This window comes from Acanthaster planci, linkage group LG14, assembly GCF_054643075.1.
Source record: "Acanthaster planci isolate LZ-2023a linkage group LG14, COTS_SCS, whole genome shotgun sequence".
NCBI lineage: Eukaryota > Metazoa > Echinodermata > Asteroidea > Valvatida > Acanthasteridae > Acanthaster > Acanthaster planci.
This window is the reverse complement of record NC_141790.1, coordinates 12,359,074-12,373,382: the sequence shown is the minus strand read 5'-3', so window position 1 is coordinate 12,373,382 and position 14,309 is coordinate 12,359,074. Positions and strand designations below refer to the sequence as shown.

General features: G+C 39.7%; 4 protein-coding genes across 7 annotated transcripts; 1 reads left to right on the top strand and 3 right to left on the bottom strand.

Moving 5' to 3' along the window:
* Positions 1-2: 2 nt before the first annotated feature.
* akap14 (A-kinase anchoring protein 14) lies at positions 3-2,334 on the top strand. Of its 3 annotated transcripts, none has more exons than XM_022242925.2 (4): positions 3-148; positions 635-925; positions 1,068-1,247; positions 1,596-2,334. In XM_022242925.2, the coding sequence occupies exons 2-4, from the start codon at positions 668-670 to the stop codon at positions 1,731-1,733; spliced, it is 576 nt and encodes a 191-aa protein (XP_022098617.1). In that variant the 5' UTR covers positions 3-148; positions 635-667; the 3' UTR covers positions 1,734-2,334. The 3 variants fall into 3 exon arrangements, with proteins under 3 accessions (XP_022098617.1, XP_022098615.1, XP_022098618.1); XM_022242923.2 differs by having other exon boundaries at positions 62-204; XM_022242926.2 differs by having other exon boundaries at positions 103-167.
* Positions 2,104-6,506, bottom strand: LOC110983573 (2-acylglycerol O-acyltransferase 2-like). Its single transcript, XM_022242922.2, has 5 exons — positions 6,110-6,506; positions 4,943-5,528; positions 4,574-4,748; positions 4,132-4,316; positions 2,104-3,916 (listed from the first exon to the last, which is right to left on the bottom strand). The coding sequence occupies exons 2-5, from the start codon at positions 5,487-5,489 to the stop codon at positions 3,762-3,764; spliced, it is 1,062 nt and encodes a 353-aa protein (XP_022098614.1). The 5' UTR covers positions 5,490-5,528; positions 6,110-6,506; the 3' UTR covers positions 2,104-3,761.
* Positions 6,507-6,994: 488 nt separating this feature from the next.
* Positions 6,995-10,469, bottom strand: LOC110983579 (2-acylglycerol O-acyltransferase 2-A-like). The gene is made up of 5 exons (XM_087146015.1): positions 10,024-10,469; positions 9,116-9,618; positions 8,704-8,878; positions 8,326-8,525; positions 6,995-8,188 (listed from the first exon to the last, which is right to left on the bottom strand). The coding sequence occupies exons 1-5, from the start codon at positions 10,086-10,088 to the stop codon at positions 8,034-8,036; spliced, it is 1,098 nt and encodes a 365-aa protein (XP_087002141.1). The 5' UTR covers positions 10,089-10,469; the 3' UTR covers positions 6,995-8,033.
* A 146-nt stretch (positions 10,470-10,615) lies between these two features.
* Positions 10,616-14,248, bottom strand: LOC110983640 (2-acylglycerol O-acyltransferase 1-like). 2 transcript variants are annotated; one of them, XM_087146017.1, is made up of 5 exons: positions 13,894-14,248; positions 12,849-13,356; positions 12,247-12,421; positions 11,864-12,063; positions 10,616-11,709 (listed from the first exon to the last, which is right to left on the bottom strand). In XM_087146017.1, the coding sequence occupies exons 2-5, from the start codon at positions 13,327-13,329 to the stop codon at positions 11,555-11,557; spliced, it is 1,011 nt and encodes a 336-aa protein (XP_087002143.1). In that variant the 5' UTR covers positions 13,330-13,356; positions 13,894-14,248; the 3' UTR covers positions 10,616-11,554. The 2 variants fall into 2 exon arrangements, with proteins under 2 accessions (XP_087002143.1, XP_022098754.1); XM_022243062.2 differs by lacking the exon at positions 13,894-14,248 and adding an exon at positions 13,667-13,884.
* Positions 14,249-14,309: the final 61 nt, after the last annotated feature.

Genomic DNA, 14,309 nt, shown 5'->3' with positions numbered 1-14,309 from the left:
CGTGTAGTATTCACATTTGGAAATGCTTTTAGAACAAGCCCCTTCATTGGCTACTCCGCAACGTCAGCGCAGTAGTGACATGCGCACTGTTGTCAACAGCAACCATCAACAATTTCACGGAACTGGGAGCTACGAACTGGGCTTGGAGGTTTGTGTCTCACGAAGATGTGAGCCAGTGTTGAAGTTCGGGCTTAATAATGTTAGGTAACTTAAGTAAGATGAAACACAAATGATATCCAGTTTTTCATGCAACTCATTTACGGTTTACCACTCTTAGTGGGACAGATTTATAACTCGTAATTTTGCATTTATGGTATAGTAGGCCTATGTCACGGTCATCATGTACGCCAATTACATGTCATGGCCGGGGGGGGGCAAGGGCCCTTTACCAGCAGGCCTTGGTCTGCCCTAGACTTAGTCGTATGTCGTAGTAAACATGACGTAAACCCATGTGGTAAAACAACATAGTAGGCTCTACATCTGAACTTTTCAGAATTGCCACTCGTTTCAGTGCAAGGAGCTAAGATCCTGTTTTTCATGTGATATAAGCTAGGCCTAAGGCCTTAGTAAGGGCCTAAAAATGTCTAACTTTAGTGGATGATATCTGGTTGTTTTATTTTGTTTTCCTTTACAGAAATATCTCACATGCATCGGCTAACTCATCAGTATGACGGAATTCTCTGGTTTAGAACGACAGGCTCACAACTTAGTGGATTTAGTAATTGATAATTCCATCAAGCGTGTCATATCAGATCTACACAGTGGTGACGAGTCTGACTTGGGCCGTCCAGTTTCATCCCTCAAGGATTATGACAGTTTACTATTCCGTGAGATTGAGGATCATGAAATACAGAACATTGAATGGATGACTATTGATGAATTTACAGTTGAAAAAGGGGAGGCAAAGATTGATGCATTTGTCAAGGTTGGTAATTGGTAATGTCATGTCTAGTTTACTTGAAATCTTGTAACAAATTGACTTTGCCCTTGAACATGTTGAAATGAAATAAATTTATCTATTTAACGAAGAGCGACCAATTCCAATAGAAAACATTTTTCCCCTACAGACATGGGAATATCAGGATAGCTGGCTGTACTGCATTGACTTCTTAAGAGAAGAAGATGACAAATACAGTAAAAAGTATCGTTACCAGGTTCGATGGAGCATCCCCACTAGGCGGAAACCCATCCCTAGGGCAACAGCGTGTGTCTACTTTACCATTGAGGTCTCCAAGATTAAACCTGGGGTAAGAAAGTAACCTCTCCCAAAATCACATCTTTAGGGCTTACAGAATTGTACAGAATTGAAGTACGTGTACGTTACATGGACTACAACATGTGGGTTTTACTAACTCGGTGTAGTCTTTAATGGGATAACTGTCATTTTGTGCCTTTATTTGTCAGTGAGGTCTTGGTGTAAGTCATAGTACCTCAGGGAACATTAAAAATAGGCTCAACCTTTGAGAAAATTTTGCTAAATCAGAGTGTCAAGCCCTACTATGTGGTAGCAGCATTTGGGACATTTTTTCTACCCAATTCTTTTATGTTATATTTGTTTTGCACTAATTTTTCTGGTGTTTTCTCTGTATTGTCAGCATTATCCAGTGGAAGTCTACTATGTCTTTGAGACCAATCAGCTAGTTCACAAACCGGGTCTGTCTCGCTTCAGAGAACGTTGGCTAAAAGACATCATTGAGAGTAAGATCATGATGATGGAAGCTGTCAAATTCTGACAGAGGAGAAGAGATGATTTTTGTCATGAAGTCACATTCAGTCATCTCCATTACCAGTCATTTTTATTTTGTGTTACCAAGACATTAGCTATAAAAAGCTGGAGAATGTCATTATCTGGCCATGAATTTGAAGGAGTCACTCAAGCCCTCCAAGCTTAAAGAAAATTTGATGAATGATCAGGGATTGTTTCCTTGATACCTAAAAGTTGAAGTTGTCACTTCGTGCGGCAGATTGTAAACAGCAGAGAATTGAGAACCCAGTTTAGCACATCAGTGCAATTATTTTGGGCAGTGTTATTGTTCATTGCATAATAGTGAAGACTGTTACTTTTTTGTGGCCAAGTAATCACTGTGATGAATTTACCACTGGTTCCTGATAAATAAAGGTGTTTATTCAGTGCGTTCATTAAAACTACACAAAATACCAGTCATTGTTACATTGTACACGTATTTGTCTTAGCCATAGAGATTAAATGTCTAGAAAAAACAATTACATGTACTAGTATGTCTAAAGGTAAACATTCAAATTGTATATACATTTGTGTGAATACATCAAGCAAACAGTTTCACCAGTAAAGTTTTGTTCAATTCAAATAATGAAGTCAAACAGTCTGGTAAAATTTCTTTGAGTTTTGAGTATTACCATACATTTAATGTAAATACGTGTATTCTCATGTAAATTGATAATGAAGTTTAATACAAGACTTTCATCGGAGTGGCACCCTTTCCCCGGGGTTTAATGTTTTTTGAGGCAATTCCCTGGCATTTTTCTCCTTTTGTGCCGTTCTCTTTACCTGCTATGACCCGACGTACCGTCTTAATGGCTTTTGCATGTACATGTAAGGGCAATGTACACACCTTTGCAAGCCATCATCGGCATTAATTCGGGAAATTTGTCTCTTGATAAAATCACACTCGAAACTGTTGACCATTAAACACAATCATGTATCTAGAAAATTTATTTTCGAGAACAACTACACTCGCATCATATTGTACAAAATGTGCGTCTTCACAATTCACGGAATGTTGAAACGAGATATAGGCCTAATACGGTGTAAAGTACCTTTTCTCTATAAGTGGTAAAATTGAAGCTATTTTCCTAATTTCGACTGATATTGAATTTCCTTCCAATGCCTACACCGAGTGTAATATTTACAATGGAAAATAAGGTTACTCTACAACCAACGCAGACGTGATTTTAAAATCCACGCACGAAACTCGGCCCTTTGTAAAGATAAACCTAATTATCGTCAACACAACTTCAAATATTTTCAAGTCAATTCTGTACACCCCACCTAAACCAAATGACCCGTTGGAGTTTATACTCCGGGGCTACAGATGTCTTCGATGCTAAATATAGCGACAGAAACTGATCTTGGCCAAGTTGTTGACGAAGTTGTTGACAGTTAGGTGCACTTTGACATTTGTTGATGTACCCGCGATAATTATAATCGTCAAAGGGGTCAGCACAAAGCACAACCTGTGTATCGAATCCAGTGCTAACCTCACACTTTGTACGAACGATTCTGGTGGTCAGGAATACGCCTGTCGGCCATACATGTACATTACTCATAAATTTTTGCAGTTCTAACGCTAACTTTGCCCAAGTATGAGCCGTAAATCCACGTATCGACCGTGAATGAGATAACCTATCAGCAAGATGAGACTTGCTGTTAGCTGTAAGTTAAGGAGAAATAAGTTCTCCCAAACAAAATACATTTGATTCATTTTTGCAACGCGTTCATTTTCAGAAGAGGGGCGCTTGTCTATCGCCATCTTGGTCCTCACATTTGCTACTTGTGGTTATTAAACGCATATCGCGGTGAACGCATGTATCTTAAAGCCCCAAATTGCTGTGCGCGTATTCGTGTTGAAAACAACAAGCACAATATCTGATCATACTTCAGACAGTTCCTTGTTGAAGGCTTCACCTTTTGTTCAAAGAGGTTTACTTCGGGTTAATTCACAGGTGAATTATGACGAAACCTGACTTATTGGCTCTTGACAAAGCCACAATATTCATTAACTTCAGACGATTTCTAAGTGTTGATCTGGCAACACACCATATTTGCTCTTATGGGTCTCAAAAAGTTCAGTCAGTTCTTTTATGTAGAGGGCGTGCATGCTTTCCACCTGGTCACGTGTTGGGTTAGGAGTTTGCTTCACTGCGATTGGCCGCCCAACTACAAGAAAAATTTTATTAAAAGTTAGTTAAAGTTAGAGTTGTAGATCGAGAAAATAGTTAACAATAAGACAAGAGGTGTTTTTTAGACTCATGAAAAGAACTGAAGCGACACAAAAATGAGCCATTTGTTAAATAAACGCAACGTTGGGACGAGGTGAGTTAAAGAAAAAGGATTTAGCAGCATTTTCGCCAATGTTTATCCGGCTTTCTTACCAATTGTTGTTATTGGTGTTCTGTATGGCAACAGGGAGAAACCTCGTCCGTAGAAGAGCGGCGGGCTGAAGCCACAGATCTTGGTCATAATATTCTGAAAGCGTCTCAACCTCGTACCGGGAGCATTGTCAACTTGGTCATAAGCGTTGTTTTCGCCGAAGGTGTACGCTGGGACTAAATCAGCTCTGTCAATACAAGAGAATCATTCAATGGAGTGTTACTTCTCAAACTTCATGTTGATAGTGTTCTGGGTCTTTCTCCAATAAAAAGTTCCATTGCAATCCTGAACGTTTAGTCTAGCCCCCAAAACATTTCTCACAAAAATATTGCTATCTGTAAATATTACAACGACAAAATGCACTGTTTCTAGGTCATTTACAACACTGATGTCTGTTTCATGAAGGATTTTATTTAAACTTTGCTTATTGTTTGTGTCAATTACCCATGCACTAGAGCTAACTTGACGAATCCTTTCCTGGCTTTGATGCTAAGACGATGCATTCCTGGATGCGCGTCCAGAGCTTCTGGAGCGCCCCCAACGACTACTACGCTAACATTACCAACGCCGTTCTGGCTGAGAACCCACTCTATGCTGTCCTTTCGAACACTCACCGAACCTGTATATTCATGATTGAATGTGGATAAAAAAATGACAATGATAATTAAGCGCCTTAAGTGCTCCCGCAAAAGCTGTATACACAATAGATCTGCCACGAAATCAGGTCAGAGTTCAAAAGACAACAGAAATTGTCAAAACTTTTATCGGCCATTAAAGTATCCTACTTCGTAAAATACGGTAGACATGTTTTACCTGAGAGCATAAAATAATCCCTGAAGATTGGCATCTTAAACATCTGGTGCAACGTCATCAGAAACACCTTCATCCCGGGAAACACAGTGCTCAACCCAGTCGCATCAGTAGCGAAGTTAAAGAAACCTCCAAACACCAAGACTCCGTGAGGATGGTATCCCAAGAGATAGTTCTTGGAAGGATCGAGCTCAGCGGTCTTGACCAGGTTAACGGGGAAGTAATCCCTCCCTCGTTTCCAGATCTTCCATTGACGTACCCACATCCATCTCCTGGCCCCACGGCACGGTGTATTCCAGTCATATGCTAGCCAGGTAAAGTAGATCAGAGAAATCCAGTACAGGTCGGTGAAGAGGAGGTAAATAAGGATAGCGAGGCTGACGTGGCCGACAAAGATGAAGGTGGTAATGTAGTGGAGACAGGAGAGGGCTTCTAAGAGACGAGTCCAGGATTCCAAGAAGTTGACTTGGAAGGTAGTCGATGCCAAGTCAACTCGAGAGCGCAGCTTCTTCATCTCCTTGGAGTACTCCACCATTAGAGCCGTATCCATGGTAACGGAGTTTTCAAGAATTGTTTTCTGAGCAAAAACCTGGAAATGATGCAGGAAAGATTCTGTCGTTTTGAAAAGTATGCCAGTGTTAGGTTATAGTGTTAGTTGAACAAGACCAACGGGCATCCCTGTAGTTTTTCACGCGACAAACATGTGACGGGAGATAACATCGTGAAACTGATCGCCGAAACAGATTAAGAAATGGACCACTGAATCAATAAACAAGATAATTTTTATGCTGACCAAGATGCACACGCAATACTGATAACCAGGATTTATTGGTTGGTTGTACTCTAATGGGAAATCAAAAACACCTCTGAAAAAGTGTAAATAAAACAAATATGAACACCTAAGTCTTTGCCACAAAAAGTATATAATTGAAATATTCAAAAAATCGGAAGCAGTTTCATAATTCATTGAAGTGGGAAACTTGCGTAATATGCATAATCGCCATTAAAACGTATTTCTAAATACCCTAAGTATTACCCTTTCTCCAAACACGGTATGTATTCAGAAGAATTTTTGAGTGAAAATAATTTGTATTAAATTGGCAATGGATTCCCTCGAAAAAGTAAACCATCTTCTCCTGCATGTATCCCAAAGTACTTGAAGCTACTCACCCAACAACGTGCAGTCAGACCAGCAGAAATTGAAGGCTTTCCTCGTCGTAAGCTTTCTTTATGTTTTAAAACTGATCGGAATTTTACGACCAAATTTCTGTCGACTCGACCTGAGTTACGCTTTACTTTAATGACTATTTAGTGGGCTAAGGCGTAGCATTTGAGTTTCACAGTTTGAAAATTCCGATTTTAAAACTCATTACAAGTGTAGGCCAACCTGAAACTTCTTATCTTGAAGTGAGTTGCACAAAAAAAGGCGAGTTTGCGAAATTCAAAAACGGACGGATGCGTGTAGAGCCTCTGGCATAATACATTCTGTACGTGCGTCGAAAACAAACTGCCACACACGGCTACAGCTGTTCATAACCGAATAACAAAGATAAAATCTTCCAAGTCAAAGATCGCGAAAACACTGTTGACCACAAAATTTCGACATAAATCGGACTGCAGTCTTGCCCCGACGACTGTTTTCCATTGTTCAGTTCAAGTAAACAGTGACAATTTCCAAGTGCCTGGGCCACTGCGCAAGCCTGCTCATTTGTATACAAACGACAGGTTGGTGTAGATTTATTAGATGTACCCCTACGGCTGTTACGTATCAACTTCCGCCTGCAGAATTTACATTGCAAAATAATCGGCAATCACTGTTCAAAGTGTGACACGATAATAATATTATCATAGCGCTTTGACATCAAATTCATTTCATTTTTCTCGCCTTCTAGCCTGAGATTCCGTTAGACGAACACGGGCGGGGGTATAGTGTTTTGAAGGAGACTAAGGCGGGTTAGTCGGCATCCGTGCGTATACTCAATGGACGCGGTCATTGGGCGATACAATCATTGGATCATTCATGTCACGTACAGAACGAAGCTGAAGCATGCAATATCGTCATTAGTGACAATATTTAGAATTATGTTGTTCAATGTATTGCTTAAGGTCAGACAGAACATACAATGATAACTAACACAATGTTAGCGCAGACATAATATAATGTACACATTACTATCTCATTACTTTTTATAGAAGCGTTCACGTGACCCCAAAACCAGACATAAAGTTTAGTTAAGTTTGTCACCAAGAATCGGTAATACATCTCACGATAATTATAAAGATAACATCTCTTACAGAAAGGAAGACAGCTTATTTAAGTTTAAAATGACCAACCTTCTTATTTCTAAGCTACAAATGTGTCACATGTCGTGGCAAGTTCAGTAAACATAAAAAAAGAAAAACGAAGTAAATAAAAGCATCATCGGGAAGGAACAACGGTTTAAAACCATTGCCGAAGCAGCCAGGCAACAGCTTTGATTCACTAAGATGGAAAGCTTGCGGTAAGCACCATGCAATATCTCTTTTTGAGTCTGTGTGGTTATGATAAGGACCGGAGAGGCTCAACGTTTCGGACAGTGTGCTCTGTCCGTCGTCAGTTGAGCCTCTCCGGTTCTTATCAGAACCACACAGACTCAAAAAGAGATATTGCATGGTGCTTACCGCAAGCTTTCCATCTTAGTCGTCTGTCACCATGAATAGCTTGAAATCCCATCAGCTTTGAGTCACTTTATTCGTGATTCGTTGTCGCTATATTTACATACATGTAAAGGGTATAGTTAATCATGTAACAGAACGATCATCAGTTCTTTTGGGGGGCTCGACATTTTTTTAGGGGGGTTACTGTATTTGTTGCTACTGCTGAAGCCATGCATTCTCTGTTTTCTCCTCAACCAAACACAAATAAGACACTGCAAGGTTTTATGCTTTTAGGAGGTTTACAATCTTCAGACCCAGGCAGTCTGAAGCCCGTGGGGGGGGGAGTTGACAACCCGACCCCCTGTGGATCTGCGCCTGACTTCTTGACATCAGTCACCATATAGTCCTACTAGATAATGCGCCCAACACTATAGTCAACAATAACAGTTTTCCATCTTCAAACAAAGATCAATTTTTCGTCTGTCGAAATGCCATACTTTGTCTTGTGTTCATCAAAAAGCGCCCTCAATTCATTCATGTATTCCCAGTGAACCTTATCGATTTCTTCGTTGCTAGGGTTCACAATTTTTTCCACGGGAAGTGCCTTTCCAACTACAAGGAAACGAAAAAAATGAATTAGAGATATATATATATGCGTTTGGAGTTTGTTTCGTGGGTACCACACGTTACAATAAGATAACAAATAAATAATGGTTTGCAAATTCAAATTTTATCACTTCTCAACTCACCCACTGTTGAAATTGGTCGTCGAAAGGGCAGTAGACCGAAGGAATAGTTGAATATTCCCCGGCCGTGGAATACTGGTGGAGCAAAACCCATGAGTTTAGACAGACGATTCTGGATAGCACGAAGGAAAGAACCTGGTGGGTTGGGAAACTGTTTAAAGATGTCTGCCTCACCAAAAGAGTAACATGGAACCAGATGGGCACTGGGGAGAAATGAAGACAGCAAAACGAACTCCAATAAATTACAGCAAACAACACTGATGGGAAAGAACGCCACGGAAACAGGCGACAGAATGTAACAATGAAAAATGTTACATAACGACGATATAGAGTTGCAAGCAACAGTCTAAAAAAACTGCAAAATGACATCCATTCACTTACCCGTTCTCAATGGCTCTCTTGATGAACCCTTTCCGTTTTTGGAGATAGACCACGTGATGATTTGGGTGGGACTCCAGAGATTCGGAAGCCCCACCCACTACAATGGCTACCGATCTACCGGGACCAGAGTGCCCTAGCAACCAATCAATGCTCTCCTTACTCACTGGACACAGCCCTGCAATTGCAAATGTTACACTTTTACTTCAATATGATTTAGCGATTTTATTTTAAGGTGTCAGTGATTAGAGATTTATTTCTAAGAAACATTTGGGAAGATTTTTTTCCCGAAAACTTTCAGAGCCACTGTAAAACAATGTGATTCACGAACTGGAAGTGCGCAATGTCTACTCTTTACCACCACCCCCCCCCAAAAAAAAACAGAAGCGGTACAAAATAAGACTACTTGACGTACCTCCCATCATGAGATAATCTCTCGCAAGCGGGATTTTAAACCAGCCTTGCAGAGTAAGCAACGACGGAGTAATCCCGGGAAACTTTTCACTAAATCCCGTCACCTCACTCCCGAAGTTTATGACAGCTCCAATGCTCATGATGCCGTGTGGATGAACAGCAAAGAGATAATTATGGTTGGGATCGAGGTCGGCTGTTTTGATGAGTGATATTGGGAAATAATCTCGGATGCAGGCCCACTGAGGCATGTATCTGACTCGTAACCAGGGCAGACGCCTGCCTCCTTTACGAGGGGTCTTACGATCATAGTAGGACCAAGCCACGCCCAAGATGGTTATCCAATAAAAGTCTGTAAAAATGAGATACACGCCCAGTAAGATGGGTATCAAACCCATCAAGATGAAAGATGCCCAGTAGTAAATCACACCCAGAGTCTGGAGACGCCTCTTTAGAGGTATGTTGAGAGGTGCTAGCTGTAACCCCTTCAAAGTCGAACTGTAAACACTGGCAAACAATGAATTCAAAAGGACAAGAAATTTCTATTGCAACGACTCTTTGATGTTCAACAACTTTAACAAACATATTGCTTTGGCATTCTGATGCTGTAACCGATACTAACAAGTGGCCAACATGTTTACCCTACTGCTGTAAAGCTCTCATGTTAAACTGTCAAAAGTATGTCCTTTAATATCTATCAACTCGAAACACCAATCAAGTATAATGCCTTTCAAAACTAAAACCAACAAAATACTTTTATGTATGAATTAAAATCCAAATATCTGTCGCAAAGCCTTCCCATTTCAAAGATTGTGAGGTGACCATTTCCTCGAGCGTTACTGTGTTATCGCAAACATTTCATTGTTCGGGATAATTAATTTATTTTGAGCATTTATCAAAAGTAATATTTACCTTGCCATTTCACCTCTCTTTGCTACTTTAAAGATACGTTTGTTTTCACGAGTTGGCCCTACCATATGATCCCATCGAGGGCCACTATTGTCAATTCAGTTTTCACCTCCATGACGTCCGACGTTAAAATGAAACTAATCCAGTGTTACATGAACTAGGCCTATAATATTTGATATGCACCACCGTCATTTCAATCTGATAAAATGTTTGGTTAACAGATTTATAGGTTTAATTTGAAGCAAGAATCACAACCAGCCCAGCACAGACTGGATATCTGTTTCACCAAGGATGCCTCACGTTTCGTAATACCAGCATTGGTATATAATGGGTGGGTTAAGCGAGTAAGAAGTCCGAGGGTCCCACAAACCAACCGATAATAGATAATCGTTGCCGGCGTGTCAACTACAGACAAGTTTCAAACTAGTCGTGCAGCTTACAAGGTCGCAAAGAATGTGTTTTTCCCGCAACATTTTCTCATGATGAAATGACAAAGTTCCTGAATTTGTCAGACGTCCACAGGAAGTATCTTCCAAAAGCAAAAGCATCGACACTTTCATGTAAACTCTGAGTGAAAGCAATGCTCCAATAAATATAACTTTTTCACAGTTCTATTTATTGTCTTTTTTAACTTACGAGATGAAAACCTTTTAATTTTCATGCGAATGTCTCCGACTCTGCCAAACATTTTCTTCTTACTATCTTGATCCTACACGGGCAAATAAATGTTACAACTACCTTTATAAACTCTCTGTAATTGTTTCTTGGTACTCTAGCGATCCAATCTTTCGAGATCAGAACTTACGATGAACTTGACTAGGCTTTTCCTAAGTTCGAAGCGTAAAAATTGATTGCACACTTTAAGAAATTACTACATGTACACAAATATAGCCAAGAACACATTGCAAAAGACTCATTATTGCAGACTCAGATGTTGCACGTTAACTTCTACAAGAAATCTTCACGATCATCTTGGAAATCTGATACAGTTTACTTTGTCCAATCGGCTTTATCTTTGTTCATTTGCTAAACAATATGAAGTATAAAAATATCATTTGCATAGCTAATTGTAATTTTTTTAAATAATTTAAACACATTCTTAACTTGTTGGTAAGCCTTTACGTACAACTGGAATGCTGCAGTTTAGCCAAACGCATGACAGCATATGTTAAAATTAAGTTTTGCATTATTTGTAATTAAAACACTCGGGGAATTCTATGAAAGTGCAAGTCGGTATTAAAGTACAGTAATTCCTTACCTGACTTAGAAAATACTCTTTTGTCAAACTAAATACTGTTTAAATCTATGTACATCATACTCTGATTTTAACAAGTTTCTCAACCTGGCTCCTAAGCCTAAACTGGTGAGAATTAACTTGTTTTTTTAAAAGTAATTCTTGGTAAAAACACATTCCTCAATCCCCTTCTTATTCTGAAGAGAAAGTCCCGAGATTTACAATACTAGACAATGACATAAACTTAATCCTAATATGGATCACTTTTTCTTGCATTTGAAGTCTCCAAACTGAATTTCTTTAAATGATAATCAATTTTTCGTGAGACTCTACACCATATTTGGTTTTGTTTTCTTCAAATAGTTCTCTCAGTGCATCGATGTACTTCTGATGAACTTGGTCAATCTCTTCTTGTGTTGGGACTGGTGATTTTTCCACAGCAATTGGCTTCCCAACTACAATAAACCACAAAAAAGGGAAAACATAAATTAATACACTAAAGTGATTTTCCTTTCAGGTAAAAATAAATTCCAAGATGTTCAGTTTACAGGACTTTGTTTCAACACTGGAAATTTTTCAATGAAAAAAGACATATTTGTTCTCGCTTACCAACAGTGTGTATAGGCCTCCGGAAGGGAAGAAGTCCAATGCTGTAATTAAAGATGCCTCGACCATGAAACACTGGAGGAGCAAATCCAATTGTCTTGGTCAGACGAGTCTGAATCTTTCTTAGGAGTGATCCTTCTGGATTGGCAACTTGCTCAAAGATGTCTGTCTCTCCAAAGGAGTAGACGGGAACCAGACATGCCCTAATGAAAGTTCAAATAATGCTTAAGCTTTTATAGTGACTTTAATGACTTAGCACTCCTTTGTTTAAGCATGGAGCAATGGAAAACCTCACTTAGCTAAAACCAGTTTCAGAAATGAACAATTTTTCACATCGAATTTACTATTTCATATGTTTCAGTGAAGTGATCGTTTATTTTCCTTACCCATGTTCCACTGCCTTTTTGATAAATCCCTTTCTTTTGGCTAAGAAGACAACATGGTTATGTGGATGTGCCTCCAGAGATTCTGTTGCCCCACCCACAATAATGACAACAGCATTACCAGTTCCAGACTTGCCAAGAATGTAATCTATGCTTTCTTTGCTGACTTCACAAAGGCCTAAAGAAGTAAATGGGCAAACTGTAATTTAAGTAAAAAGAATTTCAGATGTAATCCAGAAATGCAACAAAACCCATAACTTGTTTATTCTAGAATAATTGAATTTTTGGCACAATAATATAATAACATACATTTATTTTGTCATCTAGAATGTACATCATCGGGCAGAAAAAATGTTACCAATGATTACAGATATGTCAAATTTCTACATTGTGACAAAACCAACCTCAGCGATCTTAACGGAAAAAATTCTGTACTCATGACTCATGTGCCACTTTCATGTTCTCTTGTGCGCATGTTTTGCTTCTCATAGAAACAATCATAGCGGCCTCCATTTCGTCAATAATGCGTGACGGATAGTACATAAAATATTCCCTAATTCATCCAAACCTACATCACGTTCAACATCTTAACAAATAACACATACCTGACATCATCAAGTAATCTCTTGTCAGTGGGAAATTGAACCAGCCGGTTAACGTCAGAAGATAGGGAGTAATACTTGGAAAAGTCTCGCTGAAACCTGTAGCTTCTGTGCAGAAATTCACAAAAGCCCCAAGGCCCATGATACCATGAGGGTGAAACCCCAGCAGATAGTTCTTACTTGGATCAAGTTCTCCCATCTTGATGAGCTCGATAGGGAAAAAGTTCTTCATATAAACCCACATCCTCCATCTACGTAGCCAGTCACTACGGCGACCACCACGTCTAGGGGTCTTACGATCGTAAATAATCCAGCAGATTGCTAAGAGAGTGACCCAGTAGTATGACGTGAAGAAGAAGAGGTAACCAAAAATAAGAGATGAGGTCAAACCGAGAAAGAGGAATGAGAACCACCACTGGATGACAGCTAAGGTTTCCAAACGACGATGCAGTGGGATGTTGAGGGGGGCTAGCTTCAATGCCATCTTGATCAGTTGATGGTTCTACTCTCTCTACAAAAATGTCACAGAAATATCTCAAGAATGTCAAATTCTTGCAAGAGTGAAACTTAATTTAGTTGATGGACTCAATGGTTGCAAATTTCCCCTTCTCTCTGCTGGACGTCAATCCATGTCGATCAAGTTGGTGGGGTCACGGTCTCAAACATACCCCAACTGTTATGTCCAGGTGCCGCTTTCCTAGCTTATTATCGTGCAAGTGTTTTCTAAAATCTACAGATGTACAACATACAATTGGATTTCATTTAAATATAGAGCAGTGAAGCTCTTCTAAAGAGCAATTTTGAACATTTCTCTGACTTACCGAAATCGATGATCCGATTTCGTCTGCACAGCTGATGAGCTGGTCAGAGCCTTGTCTCCATACATCTAAAACCTTGCAATCGCAGTTAACTAAGAAAAGCCCCAGACTAGTCTTTCATGCCATGCAAACAACAAGATTTCTAATGAGAGCACCAGGCCTGGATTTATTATGTGCGACTATGGTTTTGGTTTATGTGCATACATACCCTCATATCTAACTCGACTTACCGTATTACTGACATTCCCTCGTCAATGCATGATCTTTGTACTCTAATCCTGGCGAAACGTGAGGTCAACTGTTGAGAGACAGGATCAAATTCGTGCTGTTCACGAGCCTATCATGCGTAGGCCTACACAAGGTGGGGGCGTGGTTCAGTGCAACATGCCGAATTCAAAGTGCAATTCTAAACTTACTCAAATCCAGTTTTTCAAAGAAGCACAAAAACACGTGGGCGATGTACTGTGTATGGAGTAAGTGTGTTCTTGCCTACATTCACAGGTTTGCACATTACGGTAATCGTTTTAGTGTCGCGTTTTAGGGCGGAACCGGAAATTCTAGATATTTTTTTGTGGCATTTGTTGTTTGAAAAAGTCATGCTAATTATTAGGACAGCTAGGATTTACAAATGAAGGACTCGATGAAC

Coding starts and splice junctions, on each gene's coding strand:
- akap14 (XM_022242925.2), top strand. CDS start 668: ATGACGGAATTCTCTGGTTTAGAACGACAGGCTCACAACTTAGTGGAT. Junction 926..1,067: donor AGATTGATGCATTTGTCAAG/GTTGGTAATTGG, acceptor TTTCCCCTACAG/ACATGGGAATATCAGGATAG. Junction 1,248..1,595: donor TCTCCAAGATTAAACCTGGG/GTAAGAAAGTAA, acceptor CTGTATTGTCAG/CATTATCCAGTGGAAGTCTA.
- LOC110983573 (XM_022242922.2), bottom strand. CDS start 5,489: ATGGATACGGCTCTAATGGTGGAGTACTCCAAGGAGATGAAGAAGCTG. Junction 4,317..4,573: donor AAGTTAGCTCTAGTGCATGG/GTAATTGACACA, acceptor TTGTATTGACAG/AGCTGATTTAGTCCCAGCGT. Junction 3,917..4,131: donor AACACCAATAACAACAATTG/GTAAGAAAGCCG, acceptor TTTTTCTTGTAG/TTGGGCGGCCAATCGCAGTG.
- LOC110983579 (XM_087146015.1), bottom strand. CDS start 10,088: ATGGTAGGGCCAACTCGTGAAAACAAACGTATCTTTAAAGTAGCAAAG. Junction 8,879..9,115: donor AGATTATCTCATGATGGGAG/GTACGTCAAGTA, acceptor TTGCAATTGCAG/GGCTGTGTCCAGTGAGTAAG. Junction 8,189..8,325: donor ACGACCAATTTCAACAGTGG/GTGAGTTGAGAA, acceptor GTTTCCTTGTAG/TTGGAAAGGCACTTCCCGTG.
- LOC110983640 (XM_087146017.1), bottom strand. CDS start 13,329: ATGGCATTGAAGCTAGCCCCCCTCAACATCCCACTGCATCGTCGTTTG. Junction 12,422..12,848: donor AGATTACTTGATGATGTCAG/GTATGTGTTATT, acceptor TTACTTCTTTAG/GCCTTTGTGAAGTCAGCAAA. Junction 12,064..12,246: donor AAAAAGGCAGTGGAACATGG/GTAAGGAAAATA, acceptor AACTTTCATTAG/GGCATGTCTGGTTCCCGTCT.